The sequence below is a fragment of the Triturus cristatus genome, chromosome 6 (assembly GCF_964204655.1).
Source record: "Triturus cristatus chromosome 6, aTriCri1.1, whole genome shotgun sequence".
Lineage (NCBI taxonomy): Eukaryota > Metazoa > Chordata > Amphibia > Caudata > Salamandridae > Triturus > Triturus cristatus.
In genome coordinates this window covers 1,564,523,842-1,564,540,946 of record NC_140589.1, presented here as the reverse complement: position 1 = coordinate 1,564,540,946, position 17,105 = coordinate 1,564,523,842, and the positions used below count along the sequence as shown (strand labels likewise).

The window sequence follows — 17,105 nt, the reverse complement described above, 5'->3', positions numbered from 1 at the left end:
AACTACAACTGGTGCCCCGCCATGCACTGCTTATGACCTCACATATTACATCACTAATCACATTTTCTATTACATCATTTATGATATCACTGATGACATCACAACCCTTAATAGGCCCCCGGGACCCCATTCCCCAGGGCTAAATACAATAAAAAAAGGGATAGAGGGCATGCAGCCCAACTCCCTGAGCGTTAAAATGCCCGGGGGACCACATCCCTGGGGCCAAATAGACAAAAAATGGGAGGGGGGAGACGTGACTAATCTCTCCATGCCTTCGTGTGCACTGAGGGATGGGGTCCCAGTGCCCCAAGAAGGTTTGTTGAGGCGGTCGTGCAGCCCCCCTCTATGAGCATTTTTAGGTTCTGAGGTCCCCATCCTCTGAGACCAAATCTGATTAAAACAAGCATTGGCACAGCCAATAGGTCTCGCCTTTGGGACCTTATAAGTGTTTAGCTATGCAACAGTTGATGTTGTTGCACCAAGGATATTGTGCTGGTTAACTAAACACTTATAAGGTCCCCAAGGCGAGACCTATTGTGTAAAGATGACGGAATGCCAGCATAATCTTAATTGTAGGTTTATTGGCAGAAACAGGTGAGCGCCAGGCAGTACAACCTTCAGCTCAGGACTCCAGTAGCAACTGACGCCCTGGCTGGAATGCAGGATATAAACAATGCACATTCTACCCCACGCTCCGGATAAAGACATAAAAGAAGTACACATACATACCAGCGAACACCACACATCCCCCTCCCTTGAAAAGGAAACATCAAAACAAAACAGCAACTAAAAATAAAAAAGACAGCAATCCACAATACCTAACCCCCTTCTAACTAAGGTACAACTAGTCCCTAACGTACTCACTCAACCACCCAGGGAGAACCCTTTTTCTCTTGGTTACCACACCCTCATTGCCCTTATGAGCGAGCTCACTATCGCAATTAGAAGAACTGGCAACCCCTTCCTCCCCTCTCAAACAAGAAGCAAAATCCTTCAACGGAAAAACCTTTCCACAATTCCCACCAAAAGTTTGTTCAGTGACAACTGGTTCTAAACCCTTCGACCCTTTGTTTTCCACACAAAGATCCATACCTAAATCAGATTGTACAGCACTCTGGTCAAAATAATCCTCCACCCAACCAAAATCATTATGAACATCATCAATGTTAGTGTCAACCATTTTTCCCTGGGTAGGGTTCAGCGCAACACTCTTCAGATTCCACACTCTACCATCTTTGAGTCTTACAGCATTGCGAAGAACCTCCGCTACCTGCTGAGGTTGCTCAAACCTACTCTCACCCTTTGGTACTTTGACCGGTTTCTTGATGCGAACCCAATCACCTACCTCAATTGAAACATCCTTGGTGCCACACGCATCATAACCCTCCTTACTTTTCACATGTGTAGCCACCAAACTCTCCTTCACCACACTAGGTGACCACTCTACAACTCCTCCACCCTTGATCCAATCCGGGTTAAACTTGCATCTCGGAAACCTACCTCTCATCATTATAAAAGGAGATAACCCCGTTGCAGCATGTTTAGTAGATCTATATGCCCACACTGCTTTATGTACCTCCACCTTCCATTCCAACCTTTTATTCATTGCAGCCTGAATTACACCCTTAAGCACCCTGTTAAACCTCTCAACTGTACCATTCCCACTAGGATTATAAAGTGAGGTAGTCTTGTGCCTAATTCCACATTTATGAAAATACTCCTTTGCCAGCTTAGACGTGAACTGTACCCCATTGTCACTTACAAGACACACAGGCAGTCCTTCTGATACAAATAACTTGTCAAGGAATTCTAAAACAGCATTAGTATCCACCTTCTCAACAATTTCAATTACAGGCCATTTTGTGAACAAATCAATAACAACTAATACATAATCTTTTGATTCACCCACTGGCCCAAAAATATCAATGGCAATCACTTCCCACGGGAGATCTGGAATAAGACCCTCACTCATTGGCGGTCTCAACGTTTTCAATGACTTGTCTGCTGAAGAACATACAGAACATCCCCTTACAAACCTCTCCACATCCATGTCCACACCTGGCCACCAAAAACTTCCCTTCACTAAGGACTTGCTTCTCACTATACCAAAATGTCCTTCGTGACACAGCTGCAACACTTTCCTTCGCAGTTTTTTAGGTGGAATCACCCTTTCGCCCCTAAACAACACATCCCTGTCCACAGACAATTCATTTCGCACGTCCCAAAAGGCTTTCAAATCCCCCTTAATGAGGTGCTTCCTCGGCCAGCCACAACGAATATAATTGAAGACTGCCTGTAGCAACACATCACTTGATTGTTCTTCCATCCACTCCTCTTTTGTAATAACCGGTGCACCAGAGTCATGTACCAAAGCAATGTTAAATTCACCCCAAGGGTCATCTAGACATTCTTCCAGAGGTGAGGGCAACCTCGACAAGCAATCTGCCACAACATTATCTTTACCTGGCACATATACCATCCGATAGATGTATTCCTTCATTCTCATAGATATCCTTGCCAATCTAGCAGATGCTCCAACACCCCCCACACTAGTCAAAATCTTCACCAAAGGCCTATGATCAGTGCGGATAGTGACAGCTTTCCCCCAAACGAACGCCCTGAAATGCTCTAACGCCCAAGCACAGGCTAACGCTTCCCTCTCAATAATCGGATATCTACTTTCCGAAGGGGAAACCGCCCTGGATGCAAACAAAATAATCTTTTCCGCTCCATTGCTCAGCCTCTGTGACAGCACTGCCCCCAATCCCTTATCACTTGCGTCTGTTGTTAACAAACACTCTAAATTTGGATCAAAACTGCCCAAAGCATCAACATTTTTCAAATCCTCTTTTATCCTCACAAATTCTTTTCTACAATCTTCTGACCATGCAAACTTCACATTCTTTTTGAGAAGAGAGCGTATGTTGAAGGTTTTACTGGCAAAATTCGGTATAAACTTTGCACAATATTCCGCCATCCCCAGGAATGACCTAATTTCATCCTTGTTACACGGAGCAGGCAAATCCCTGATGGTTTTTACTAATGACGGTTTGGGTTTCACTCCCTCCTCACTTATCTCATGTCCTAGATACGACACACTCCTTTGTGCAAACTTACATTTGCTAAGTTCTACGCTCAACCCTGCTTCCTGTAATATACCCAAAACCTTATCCAGAACAAGGTTGTGCTCCTCCTCATTCCTTGCCGCCACCAGGATGTCGTCCTGAAAGAAACTCACTCCCTTCATTTCTCCAAAAAGTCTATGCATCAACCGCTGAAACACCGCAGCGGCCGAGGCTAACCCAAACGGCATGCGTACAAATTGGTAGCACCCAAATGGTGTTATAAAAGCCGTTAGATTTCTAGATTCAGGTGACAACATAATCTGGTGGTACGCTGCTGACAAGTCAATCGTAGAAAACCAACTCGTCCCACATAAAGAAGAAACCATTTCATTGATTTTTGGAAGGGGAAATCTTTCAATGACAATGTTATCATTCAAATGGCGCAAATCAATACACAAACGGATTTTACCGTTGCTCTTACGTGCGATCACAACCGGAGAAACCCATTCCGAACTCTCCACCTCTTCGATCACACCCTTTGATAACAATCCTTGAATCTCCTTATTAACCTCATCTCTTATTAACATGGGTATCGGTCTGACTTTATGCACTTTAGGCTCCGCTTGTTCCTTCAACTTAATTTTGTGTTCAAAACCTTTCAAGGCTCCTAGATTATTCCCAAATACCCCCGGGAATCTTTTAACTAAGACATCACTCACTTTGCTACTCTCATCCATTATAAGTACCTTCTCTATGCTGTTCGGATCCAGTATAATATGTAAATTCTTTTGGTCGAACCAACCAAGTACCGACGGCCCATTCTTTGCTACATATAGCTTGCCTCTTGCTGACCTCCCTTTAAATGTAAAGGTAAGCCACCTGAAACCTAACATATCAATTTTTTCTCCCGTGAAACTCACCGGGTTTACATCAGTAGGCGTTAAATGGTTCCCAATTTTACCCTCAAAATCCTTCTTCCACACACCTTCATTAATTATGGTGTAAGGCGACCCTGAGTCCGCATACACGTCAACTTTGATACCACCCAAGGACACCTCACAAATAGGTTTCCCTTCCACACAATTGTCTACCACATTCAACATATAGTTTGTTTGTAGGCTTTTAACGCAGGAGTCTTCTTCGGCTTCCACGTCTTCTTCCGTCTCTTCCTCCACGTCATTTACCATTTTCACACTGTTCCTCCTACGACACATTTTACTGAAATGCCCTATGAGTCCACATATGCCACATTTTTTTTTTAACGCAGGGCAACTCTTACTAAACGCTAGATGTTGTCTGCTATCACAACGATAACATCTTCTCTCCTCCCATTTCCTTTCTCCAAATGTACTCTTTTGCGACTGGTTGCGCCACTGAGCATTCACATTTGTTCTCTGAACTCTACTTTGACCTTGCACTTTAAACACTCCTCCTGTCTCTTTCTCTGACTCTTTGACAACTGTGGCACACCTCCCTGACATCTCAGCCTTCCTTACGATAGCCAAGATATCTTCCAAAGGTGCATCCCCGTTCACCCACAACCGATCTTGTAAGGAGGAGTTTTTGCTGTGCATCACCAGTTGATCGCGGATCAAGTCATCATGTAAGTTCTCAAACTTACAGTCAATTGCCAGCCTTTTTAAATCATCCAACCAATCATCCACCGATTCCTCTTTGCTTTGCTTCCTCTGAAAAAATGTATGCCTCACTACTCCGATGCACACTTTGGGTGCAAAGTACTTGTCTAAGTCTTTTAATGCCGCTTCAAACACATTCTCCTCTCCTCTCGCAGTTTTAGACATTCTAGAATAAGTTTTTATGCCTACTGGACCCAAGGAATGAAGTAAGATCCTCTTCTTCTGTTCCGGTTTCATCTTCCCCGCTTCATCAACTGCTTCGATATAATTCACAAAATACTCCTTCCATTCCACCCATTTGATGCTGGGCTGAGGACCACTTACCCAAAAAGCATGTGGGTCACTGATAGTAAAATTCTGCTGAGCCATAACTTCCTCAGTTACTTGGTCTCCTTCATCCATGTATTTATGTATTATATGCAGTCTCTGTCCCTACTCCAAATTACGTACAGTGTTGTGGATCCAACAATAAAATCAACCAATAGTCCTTACATAAAAAATCTCCAGATCCTTATATGCTTCTGTGTATTATTATTCCCCCTTTTTTTTTTTCAACAAAAATATTTCGACCCCCGACTCTCTCACCTGTTTCTTATGCCATCCCTAGTGTTCGCAAGGAATTAATTCCCTTTCCGACATCTTTTCCGATTCAGTGCTGATTACGATCTCGCCGTTTATTCCTCCGATTCCCAGCGCTTCCGTGTGAAGTAAACAATAAAAAAAAAATGGACGCCACGCAAAGGTCACGTACGTGACCCTGCGCTGTGACGTGTCTCACCCAAAACGCATGCGCGGAACTCTGTGTGCGTTCTCCTCCCGCAGTGGCGTGTCAGTCTGTTAGTGCGCCTGCACCGAACTTTGCCTGTGTTCCAGCCTCGCACCCGGCAGGTCGAAAAATGCCGCTGTTGATCTCCAAGGTAACCGGTAACTTGCGTAGTTTGCTCTTTAAAGTCAATTTCTTCCGAAATTCACTCCGCATACATCACCGACATCACCAAAAATTCCGCGACAACACGATCCTCGCCTCCTGTGTGTAGTTCAGTTACACAAGGTGCTTCACACGACGGCAATTAAATTCGTGCCTCTTCAATCGTTCCACGCTGTCCAAGATCACAGCCTATCCTTGATCCCAGCTCGTCGCCAATTGTAAAGATGACGGAATGCCAGCATAATCTTAATTGTAGGTTTATTGGCAGAAACAGGTGAGCGCCAGGCAGTACAACCTTCAGCTCAGGACTCCAGTAGCAACTGACGCCCTGGCTGGAATGCAGGATATAAACAATGCACATTCTACCCCACGCTCCGGATAAAGACATAAAAGAAGTACACATACATACCAGCGAACACCACATATTGGCTATGCCAATGCTTGTTTTAATAGCCTCCGGTCCACGCCCGGGCGGGAGGCTGAAGTAGATATATTATATTGCATTAGCCGGATGGTTCACTATAAAGACCATTTCCTCATTAGTGGCACTTGTGTCTATATTTTCTTTTACATACGTTGATGTTTTGGGGGGGGGTCTATTTAAAATAACACGGTCCTTCCCTGCAAAACAAGAAAAATATTTAGCCCGTGTGCCATTATTAACAATTATCGTGACACGAAACAAAAACTTGTATAATGGATGCCAAATAAATTTAAAAAAATCCAATTAAGCTTGGAATACGAAACATTCCACATTAAACTTAACTACTTTCACTATTTATAATTCTTATCAAAGGCGTATTTTCACAAAGAGTAGGGATACGTACTCAAAGATTAGGAGCAGTCAACACAGTTGTATGGTATACGCGTAACTCACGCACGGTTGCCATCCTCTTTATACCAAAGAACTACAAATCCCGGTTGCCCTTATGTCCTTCGTCTATTGCTGGGATGGTCTTGCGCTGTGACGTTTGTGGAGGGCGGGGCTTAGAGGGTCGCTGCCGGTGCCGGTGGCAGGTGGAGGCGGCGCACGAACAGCAGCTGTCACCACCTCAGCTGGATAATGTGGGTTTTCGGCTACGGTTCGCTCATCTGGAAAGTGGATTTCCCATACGAGGAGAAGCTGGTGGGCTACATTTCATGCTACAGCCGCAGATTCTGGCAGGGAAGCACCGACCACCGCGGGGTGCCCGGCAAGGTGAGGGAAAGTGGGCATAGCAACCTGGGGCGAATGGGGATCAGCACTATGGGGAGAGGGGGGCGGAGCACTGCGGCTAGAGAAAACGGGGGCGGAGCTCTACCAACAAAACAAAATAATAGGAAGTAAAGGTTCATCAGCACCAGTGGGCTGAGGGACAATTGGCATTAAAGCGCACTCCACCGTGGTTACGGAGGGGTACAAGTCCCAGCAGGTGATCCACGGTGACCTGGAGGGCAGACAGCTTTGTGGCTTTGTGAAGTACACGTCCTTGCATGAGAGGTGGCTGGCACCGATGGGAGAGGAAAACAATTCCCTCGTTAGAGTGTGCATAACATCCTGACGAGAGCAAGGGAAAGACAGTAGTAGCGCCAGAATTATATCAGTGTGATTTTTTTGTGTGTGTGGAAATGAGTAACAAGGAGGAGGCAGGGGTGTAGGTTCGGGGGAATGTGGGGCGTTTGGTATATGACATACAGAGTTAAATTCATTCTTGGCTTGTTAGGTAGGGGGCTGAGTCGGATGACATACGTCTGCTTTGTTTTTTCTTGTCATCCTGATTTTACTACGAACTTTTAAGTTGTTAACTTTTTGGTCCAGGAACTCAAATAAATAAATAAATATATGTGTGTGTGTGTATATAGTTATAGTTACATCAGTCAGACGTTTCCAAAGTTTTTTCTTTTTCAAACACAAACTCCTAAAGCAGTAGTTTGTTTTTGGAAACTACAAAAAACTGATGACCCTCACGCTATGTGAGTTTTCGCCTGTGGCGTAGGGTTCATTTTGTCTTTTTTTTCTTTCTTTTACTGTCTCCCAGGCGGAGATGAACAGTTGAAAAGTAAAGCAATCTGAGCATATGCTCAAATTAGTGCGAACCGTCAGATGGCTTAGCTTTGACGTCTCGTAGAATGTGGAGCCATCAGAGGAAGTTTTACAATGGCTGAGTAAATTTGCTCTTTCTGCCTAAACCTTCAGCTCTGCCTGACCTTGAGTTTGATGGACCCTGTCCTCCATTGCCATTGTGACCGAGGACTACTCTGTCTGCCAAACTCTGAATCAGCCCCAGAGGCCCACGTAATGCAAAGCAGTAATGACTCTGCTCCTCATGGGTCAGTCAATCCCAAACCTTGCTCATCTTAACCAATCATTACGCGACCCATTGCATTTTAGTTGGGAAATTTGAGCTTCTCCCTCCCCCCCCCCCCCCCCCCCCCCATCTCACTGATTAAGCTACACCCCTCGAAGGACATGGTTTTGCATAGAGGCAATAATCCTCACCATCTCTGCCAACAATTTTGTTTTGTTTCTTCGGTAGCAGGTTGGGTAAATTGAAAAATTCTCTGCTCAAATAGGAAGTGGAAACTGGAATAAATTTGGCCTTTTGGCTCATAGTGATTTTCTAGCCACTACCAAGAGAGCTCTGATAAGATCTAATGAGCTCACATGTTTGTAGGAGAAATACACAAACAGATTATTTCTGAGAATAAGATAGAACCCCTGGGATGAATTAACTTAACACTTTCTAGATGAACAGCCACAACAGGCTTACACTCAAAAAAAATATGAAGCTGGTCTGATGTTCTCAAATCTTTGATATCTATTTACTGCTTATCTTTTGTAAACACTTCAAAACTAACTCCTTGCGTTTACGTTTCATGCTTTGAAGCTTGGTTAAGGTCCTTGGTTAAGGTCCTCAGAACTTTGCGGTACCCTGCCTCATTTGGTGCCTTTCTCCCTACCTGGTCCCGGAGCTGTTAATGTTGTTGGACACCTACGCAGCCCTCCTGCCGCCGCCGCACTTCCATCCCCATTGCGGCCGCAGAGCGTAGGAGGGACTACAGCCCCCAGGAGCCTTAGCGGCGGAAGTCCGCTTTCGTCACTTTCGCGCACGGAGGCGCTTAAATTCGAACTCAGCCCCGGCAGAGCGGGCGTCCTCAGAACTTTGCGGTACCCTGCCTCATTTGGTGCCTTTCTCCCTACCTGGTCCCGGAGCTGTTAATGTTGTTGGACACCTACGCAGCCCTCCTGCCGCCGCCGCACTTCCATCCCCATTGCGGCCGCAGAGCGTAGGAGGGACTACAGCCCCCAGGAGCCTTAGCGGCGGAAGTCCGCTTTCGTCACTTTCGCGCACGGAGGCGCTTAAATTCGAACTCAGCCCCGGCAGAGCGGGCGTCCTCAGAACTTTGCGGTACCCTGCCTCATTTGGTGCCTTTCTCCCTACCTGGTCCCGGAGCTGTTAATGTTGTTGGACACCTACGCAGCCCTCCTGCCGCCGCCGCACTTCCATCCCCATTGCGGCCGCAGAGCGTAGGAGGGACTACAGCCCCCAGGAGCCTTAGCGGCGGAAGTCCGCTTTCGTCACTTTCGCGCACGGAGGCGCTTAAATTCGAACTCAGCCCCCGCGTCGCGGGACGCGCGCGGGCAGCGCCGGGCTAAGCCCGGGCAAAGGGCGGGCCGTCTGTGGCCGTCAGGGGCCAAAGGAGGCCGGGCCGGGCCGCACCTCTTAGTTGTGGTTTTAGGGTTAGTTAGAACTAACCTTCATTGGTTAATGATATTTTATTTTTTACTGTGTTTGCCAGTCATATGCTGTGTATAGAGTGTGTTTCTTCTACCTTTTACCGGTTGGATTTTAGGTATTTGTGTCAAGGGTTCCCCATTGAAAGATACTCGCTGTTGGTTTTGTTGGAGTCATGGGGAAGCAGTCTAAACCTGCAGCAAGCCGCCCTATGACTAGACAGCTAGCCAACTCCAATCCGCAGATCCCCAGTCTCACAGCGATAGATAAAATGCTGCAGAAGACAATCGGGGTGGTGGCTACAGCCATTGAAAACACCGAAAGACGGTTGTCGATTACCCCGGCATTCAATATGGCCCCCCCTCCTGATGGATTGGCTGACTTATCTTCATACCAGGTCGATCCCGATGCTATGTCATCTATGTTGCCCTCGTTTACCCAATTACCGTGCGCTCAGGCACAATTAGACGAGCCCGAACAAGAGGAAGCTGGCCCATCATCATCCTCTTTCGTTTCTATAGTGGCCCCTACGAAGCAGGCAAAGCCAAGGAAAAAAAAAACACAGAAATCTAGAAAAAGGAGTCTTCTTACAGCCCCCCCTGCAGACAGCCATGCTCCCTCAGCCTTGACCCATCACTCTCCTACTTCTATCCCTCCGACCTGGGTGACTACTTTATTAACTGACTTACAGTCACATATAGATCAGTCCCTAAACCTCCTTTTAAAAACCCTGTCCTCTAAAATTGACAGGTTGGTATCTTTAGTTAATACCAAAGGTATCGGGATGAAGCAGACAAATCATAATCCACTGCATATCTTGGGTAGTACGGAGGGGGTCGGTATTCAAGTAACGCCCACCATCCCTACCCCCCTAACCCAGACAATTCTACCCCTGAACCATACAGCTACGGTCCCAGTCCACCCCCCAGTGGTGCTGCCAACTGCCCCTTCCCTCCCTGCTGGTCACCGTATGCCCCCGACTTTGCCCCGAGCCCCTACTGTTGCATCATCACGAGAACAGTCCCTCAGCTACAGGGACTCAGCCCTCCGGAGCTCGGACGGGGATAGGATCCTTCCTCCTGGGGGGGGGATCCGAGCCCCTCGGGGCCCGGGTAGTTCCCTTCCTTATGTACAGCTCCCCCCAGAGGCAGCTCCCTATGTGATTGTGCTCACTGGAGTTCCTCCACTAACGAATGGTAGGGGGGAATCCTATTCTGAATTAAAAAACAAAGTCATCCACTGGTTGTCCAAAAATAGACCATTGGAGGGAGCAGGGAGAGGGGAGATCCTCTTTGTTCGGAGGGTCAGCTGGCTGGGGACCCGCCCACAGGACATCGGTGGGGATTGTGTGCTGATTAATTTTAGGGACCCTAGAGTAGTAGGACACATACTGGAGCAGGGTGGGCACCACAAACCAGGGGCCATTGATACATCGCATTTGGGGTACTTTTATTCCATCCCCAATACTGTGAATCCGGTGGAATTACCATATTTTCATCAGGCCTCTTGTAGCACCTACTTTAACATCCCAGTTGAAAATCGTTTCGACGTGCTCAACTCTGTGGACTGACCACCACCCCTGAGGCTAAGCAAGGGAGGGTATGCGCCTTCGGGGGGGATCCAGGTTAGGGACGATACTGGTGTGGAGATGGCCCCCCCCTCGGCTGTACTTGGCTCGGAGAGTGGCCTTGGGCCCTCTCCTCCTTTACCTCAGATTTCTAGCGTCATAGAGGGACGCCCCGTGTTGGGCCTCCTTGAGCATTCTGCTTCCCACTGTCCCCCCTCCTCAATCCCTCTGGTGGATAGCCCTCCCCGTACACCCGTTCGAAAACCTTTGGTTGGGTCTTGGAATGTGGCTGGATTGGAGTCCAAACTCTCTGACCCCGAGTGGGGAGAGCTAATGGACAATTACGACATCTGCATATTCCAAGAAACGTGGTTACGGTCCACATCACGGAGGGTGGGCTATGCATCGTTTTCGGCCCCAGCAGTTCAAGGGGCGAGAGGTAGACCTTCGGGGGGGTTAGTAGTATGGGTTGCAACACACTTGGGGTGCACAGTAAAGTCATTAGACACAAAGTCCCCTGACATTCTGTGTTTGATACTTACCTTCCCCGCTAGTTACTCGTTGGTAGTAATAAACGTCTACCTGCGTCCCCACCCGGTACAGTTGGGTCTGTCAATTTTGGGCGCCCTGGAAGATGTATTACATTCTCTTCCACCTGCGTCCCATAAACTAATTGGTGCAGATCTTAATTGTCACTTCGAACCTCTTCCTGGGATCCCTTCCCCCACCTGCGACGAGGATGAAAGCTATCTAATCCCAGACCCTATTATTCATCCCGCCAAACGTCTTTCCCCTCTAGCCCTCGAGATCAATAAGCTCACCATTGCACACTCTTTGAGGGCTTGCAATGGTAGACTCTGTCTGGATGTGCCGGGGTCTTTTACTTTTAATAGACCCGGGAGCTGTTCTACTATCGACTATCTTTTGGTGAACGTGGAATTTTGGGGCCATTTGGCGGTCTTTTCTGTCATTCCACGGGTCGATAGTGATCACAACCTACTCTCACTGGAATTGGTTAACAAGATCGGTGGCAGTGTAATTCATAAGCTCCAATCACCACCAAATAGCGAAAATCTGGTGTTAGTGGCAGGTGGTAGACGGATTAGGTGGGCAAGGGTAGCGTCAGATGACTTAAAACTTGCTGCTATATATAGCAGTGTGACCTGCTCTTTGGAAGCAGTCTCCCACCTTCTGAGCCCGACTGGGGTTATTCCGCAGTCCCGCCTTCTCGATTTCCAGAACATACACGAGGATCTCCTTGGCAGCTTGGCTGGCTTCTTCCATAGTCCTACCGCCTCAAAACCAAGGCCCCTTAGGCCTGAGCACTGGTTTAACGGTTCTTGTAGGCGGGCTAAGACTGCCCTGATAAAAGAAGTAAAAGTGGGCACTCAGTCTAGTATCCAGGTGGCGAGGGCCTCCTACAAAAACCTGATCAAGGAGGCAAAATCCGAGTGGGAGGATCAAAGGTGGCAAAACCTATTGCAAGCTTTAGTAGACCGCGACTCGAGGGCGTTTTGGAACATTGTTCGAACGGGCACGGTAGCCAGCAGCCCTGCAATTATTCCTAATCTCAGCGAGGAGGTCTGGCTTGCCCATTTCCAACCCCTCTTTTCGGTCAGTAATTCCAGGGGTGGCCCCGACCAGGGCACCCCGCGGACTGATATTGCAATAGACCAGCTGGGCCAGGAAGAACTAGAGAGCCGTTCCTTTTCTCTTTTAGAAATAGAACTGGCCCTCAACTCCCTATCAGTAGGGAAAGCCCCGGGGCTTGACAGGATCCCTGGCGATTTGTATAGAAGTAATATAAAAATCTGGGCCCCTTATATTTGTGTGTATTTTAATGCCATTTTGCAGGGCCTTAGAATCCCGGAGACCTGGTTGGGTGCAGAAATTATACCCATTCACAAAAAATCTTCCCCGTTGGATCCAGCCAATTACCGCCCCATAAGCTTGATTGATGTCTTACAGAAGCTGTTTGCCCGAGTCCTTTTATCCAGATTGCAGTCCTGGATGGAGGATCAACAAATTTTAACCTCCCTTCAGGCGGGGTTCCGTGCAAAGGTTTCCACCATCGACCAATTATTTAGACTATTATTGATTTATTGGAAGTCAGTCAGCATGGGTGCTGGTAATCTTTATTTGATTTTTGTGGACCTTCGGTCCGCTTTTGATATGGTCCAAAGGGAAAAATTATGGGCACTTTTGTTAGAGATGGGTGCTCCCTCGTACCTTTGCCATCTATTTAAACGCCTCCACTTTGGCACTTATGCAAGGGTGAGATATGGGAGATGTGGGGAAATCTCTGGGCCATTTCCGGTTGAAAAGGGTGTGAGGCAGGGCTGTGTCCTGGCCCCCACTCTTTTCTCCCTTTTTATCAATGGGTTGATTGAGTATCTCTTGCGCACCGCTAACTTGGACTCCCCAGTACTGGCGGGGCGTAAGGTCCCGGCCCTAATGTTCGCGGATGACACGCTTTTGTTATCTAAATCTTACATTGGCATCCAGCGTACATTAGAGGCCTTTTGCTCCTTCTGCAAAATCAGGGGTTTGGAACTGAATCTTTCCAAAACCAAATTTATGGTTTTCGGTTCCAATTCATATAATTGCCCTCACCCCAAGCTGGGAGATGTTGAGCTGGATAGGGTTGCCACTTTTGAGTATTTGGGGGTGACCCTTAATGATAAAATGAATTGGGGGTCCCATTTGGCGAAGGCCAATTTGAAACTAGCTCAATCAGTGGGGGGTATCCTGAAGGTGTTTAACAATACCTCTCTTAAACCCTTGGGCCCCCCCATGGAAATTTATAAATCTCAAGCTAGAGGAGGGGTGCTATATGGCGCTGAACTATGGGGATATTCCATTCCCGCCTCCCTCTCTTCTATTGAGAATTCTTTCATTAGGAGATTGCTGAAACTACCTGTCAGCACTCCATTAACCCCTTTGAGATGGGACCTGGGTCTGGCTCCCATAGAAGAGATTGCCTTGAACCGCCCTCTCCAGTTCTGGAGGCGTCTTTGGTCAACGCCTGAGTTGGTAAGCTATAGGTATGACCTTGGTGATATATTGGCAAGGGGAAAATCGGACAAGATCCCCTGGCTTACCTATATAAAGAACCTCTGCTATTCAATTGGGATGGGGAACCTATGGTCCGCCCCGGAAGAAACCTCCCGTGCACTTTCGAAGAATTCACTGCGGGAGGTCTTGCAATCATATCGGAAGGGAATTCTACTCCACTCCTCTCTGGGTAGGCTTACCGACACCTTTTTGGATATTAAGTTTTGCCCCCAGTTTGAAGCTTTCCTGGACGTTATCCAACCACCTTTGGCAAAGAAACTCTACATCCAGTTCAGACACGGTTCGCTTCCGTTGAGGGATCTTACACATAGATGGTCTAACGCTTTGGATCCCGTTAGCACGTGTCCTTTATGTACTGTTACTTGTGAAACAGAGTTGCATGTAGTCCTTTTTTGCCCCTTATATATCATTGCAAGAAAAAAGTGGATCGTCCAGTTATGCAAGTCTAGGGGTCTCAGGGACCACAAGGAGGTGTTTAGAATCTTGAAATATGACACCACTCCATTGATAGTGTTTGCAATGGCTAAATTTCTTCTCTCAATGTGGTTCACAAGGACCAAATTTATGACCTCTGCCACCCATTCCCCTTGATTTTAGTATTGCCTACATGCCACTACAGTACTTTGAGATGTAGTGTGTATAGTTTTTGCCCTGGATACATTTTTAACAATTTGTTTTTGTGGAAAAACTATGTTCCTTTACTGTGTATCTTTTATGTAATAATTTTAATGTTTTAATGAATTACACACTATACAATGTCTATTTAATCATGTTTTAATGTATACTACTATTTATGTCTTTTTATGGTATTTTACCGAAATAAAAGCTTTGACTGACTGAATATCCCATTTTCTTAAACTGAATCTCATGCCAGGATATCAGACTTTCGGGTAAACTAATTGAAAGATTCACATTTCACTCCCCTGTGGACCCATGGTCCTACAGAGTTCTGCTGATTCTTCAAGAAAGATATCCATTGGAGAAAACGTGCCACTGTTTTCTTGTTTTTTTTTTTTTTAAATAGAGCTGCGTTTCCAGAACGCAACTTTGTATTGCAGGGAACACTTTTGCCATCAGTTCTTTTTCTGAATGACCATGCTGTGCTAGCCAAAATAATATTTCCTACCTAGTTTCATTGACATCTGAAGAAATGTAAACAACCAATGTTGAGGAGCTTTAGGTATGTGTTTTTCTAAAGGGGTCATTTTGTCACCGAGTATGTGCCTTCCGCCTCCTAGGTGGGTTGGTACTCTATGAAGATAAAATTAAGTACAGGACCCCTATATACTAGACAAAAATACTTATGCTGATGGACATTAAGGTTATACAGCCTCAGAAGTCACAATCGTTGTGCAGTTAGGTACCAAAGTAACCTTATTTGCCTCTGGCTTCCTCCTAACCAATCCACCTCTATCAGTGTGTCACTAACGAGGATAATTAAATTTACTTGGGTACCTCAAGTGATGATGTTTTAGAACTTTTACATCTTTGCATCCTTAATGTCTTGCATTCAGTTTTCTGATCTATCAAATGTGCCCTAAAAGTTTTTCATAGTTTATAGAGACACCATTAACCATACAGTACTTTATAGTAGAATTTTCTCTGACGTATATAGAGAATCAGCCATGTGATTCACTGTACTAAGTGCATCGGTGTACTGTCATATTTCATATTGTAAACTGAATTTATAACTGATTCCTGCACACATTTCCCTCCTAAACTCATTATCCATCTTCTAGGCTAATGCACGTGTTCCATTTTTGGGTCGAGCATCAGCGATGACCTGTTGTATCTCTCTGTGTGGCTTTGGCAAACCCACCCATTGCTATTGGCTGTTAGCTGCAGCATTCAGAAATGCTGGTTTCCCAATGGTGCATTTCTGTTAAAATCCCTCCTATGTGTGTTTAGCTCTCTTTCCGGTGATTTCACTCAGAGAGCATTTTGGTCGGCCATCACGCAGTACAGCGTGTGATGGCCTCTCTTCCCTTCTCCCATCTGTTATGTAGTTTTACATAGCGCAACCGGAACCGAAGGTCACCAGTTAAGGACATATGCATTATTTAATAGTAACCGGGAGATTTAGCGATTTGCCCAGAATCACAGTACAATCACTTTGGTGCTCGGTCCGACCGTAGCTCTGCAGGGCAGTACTACTCGCACCCATGGCTGGTTGTTCCTATGTGCCTGGACGCGCTTTCATTGCAAAACCCATTCATGCAATGCATGTTTGTTTTATTAAAATCAGTGCGACTGCCACAGCGCTTTATCTTTGGTGGCTGTGTGTCTTTGCTGGCTGTTAACATTTTACCGAAAACAGGCTCCCATAGAGCTAGTTCTTTCCTGGCGATGACTTACCACAGGAGAGGAACAGGCATCTCAATTTTGAGAACAAGAAATACTTCGAACATCACTTTTCAGCTCAATGAATTACGGTCATAACATTTAAAGTGACTGATCTTTCTGCTTACGTCATTTGGAAAAGCATGAGGCGGGCAAGATTATGAAGATTTTTATTCAGTACTGATGAGTCTGCTACGGAGAATTAGTTGAGTCTAACTCGGAGAAAAAGACTAGCTCAAATTCCGCTTTTGCATTGATTTTAAGAGTACTTAATCTGTTTTTTCCTCGGTTTTGTTTTTGCGCGTGGTTTACGTTTCAGGCGGCTTTTGTGTGACTAGGGTGAAGCAAGAAGTTTACGCTGGGTTGCAAAATAAGATGAAATATTTGTCAGAAAAATGGCACAACTCTTCCTGGAGTAAGATACAATAAGTCAACGCGGTTGTTCTTAGTATGATATAAACGGGGTTATGGAGTTATCTAGTGTAATGTGCTGATGAAAAGAATCTTTCCCATTGATTAACTGCATCACTCAGACCCACTGTTCAATTACGTTCTTTTAGAAAATGTAGTGCATATTTCCAATGTAGCAGCACCTTTTAAGCTTCCTTAAATGGAATAGAAAAGTAGTTTCTGCACAGTGGCAAATGTGCTTAGGACGTATGTAGCCCTCCTCTGTTTGGTTCGTCATTGTCCTTTCTTTAAAGGAACATTCAGTTGATGTAATACATCTGGTGCTTATATGAATCCCGCTTATCTAAACACTGGCAAGCAAATTAT

General features: G+C 46.0%; 1 protein-coding gene across 2 annotated transcripts in view; it reads left to right on the top strand.

Annotated features, from left to right (window-relative positions):
• Window positions 1-6,588: 6,588 nt before the first annotated feature.
• CHAC2 (ChaC glutathione specific gamma-glutamylcyclotransferase 2) overlaps window positions 6,589-17,105 on the top strand; it is a 176,073-nt gene continuing 165,556 nt past the window's right edge. Inside the window, exon 1 of one of the 2 annotated variants that reach the window (XM_085612716.1) lies at window positions 6,589-6,828. In XM_085612716.1, coding sequence (XP_085468842.1) covers window positions 6,694-6,828 — 135 coding nt within the window. In that variant the 5' untranslated portion in view covers window positions 6,589-6,693. The remainder of the gene's footprint in view (window positions 6,829-17,105) is intronic. The other variant, XM_085612717.1, reaches the window with a different exon arrangement.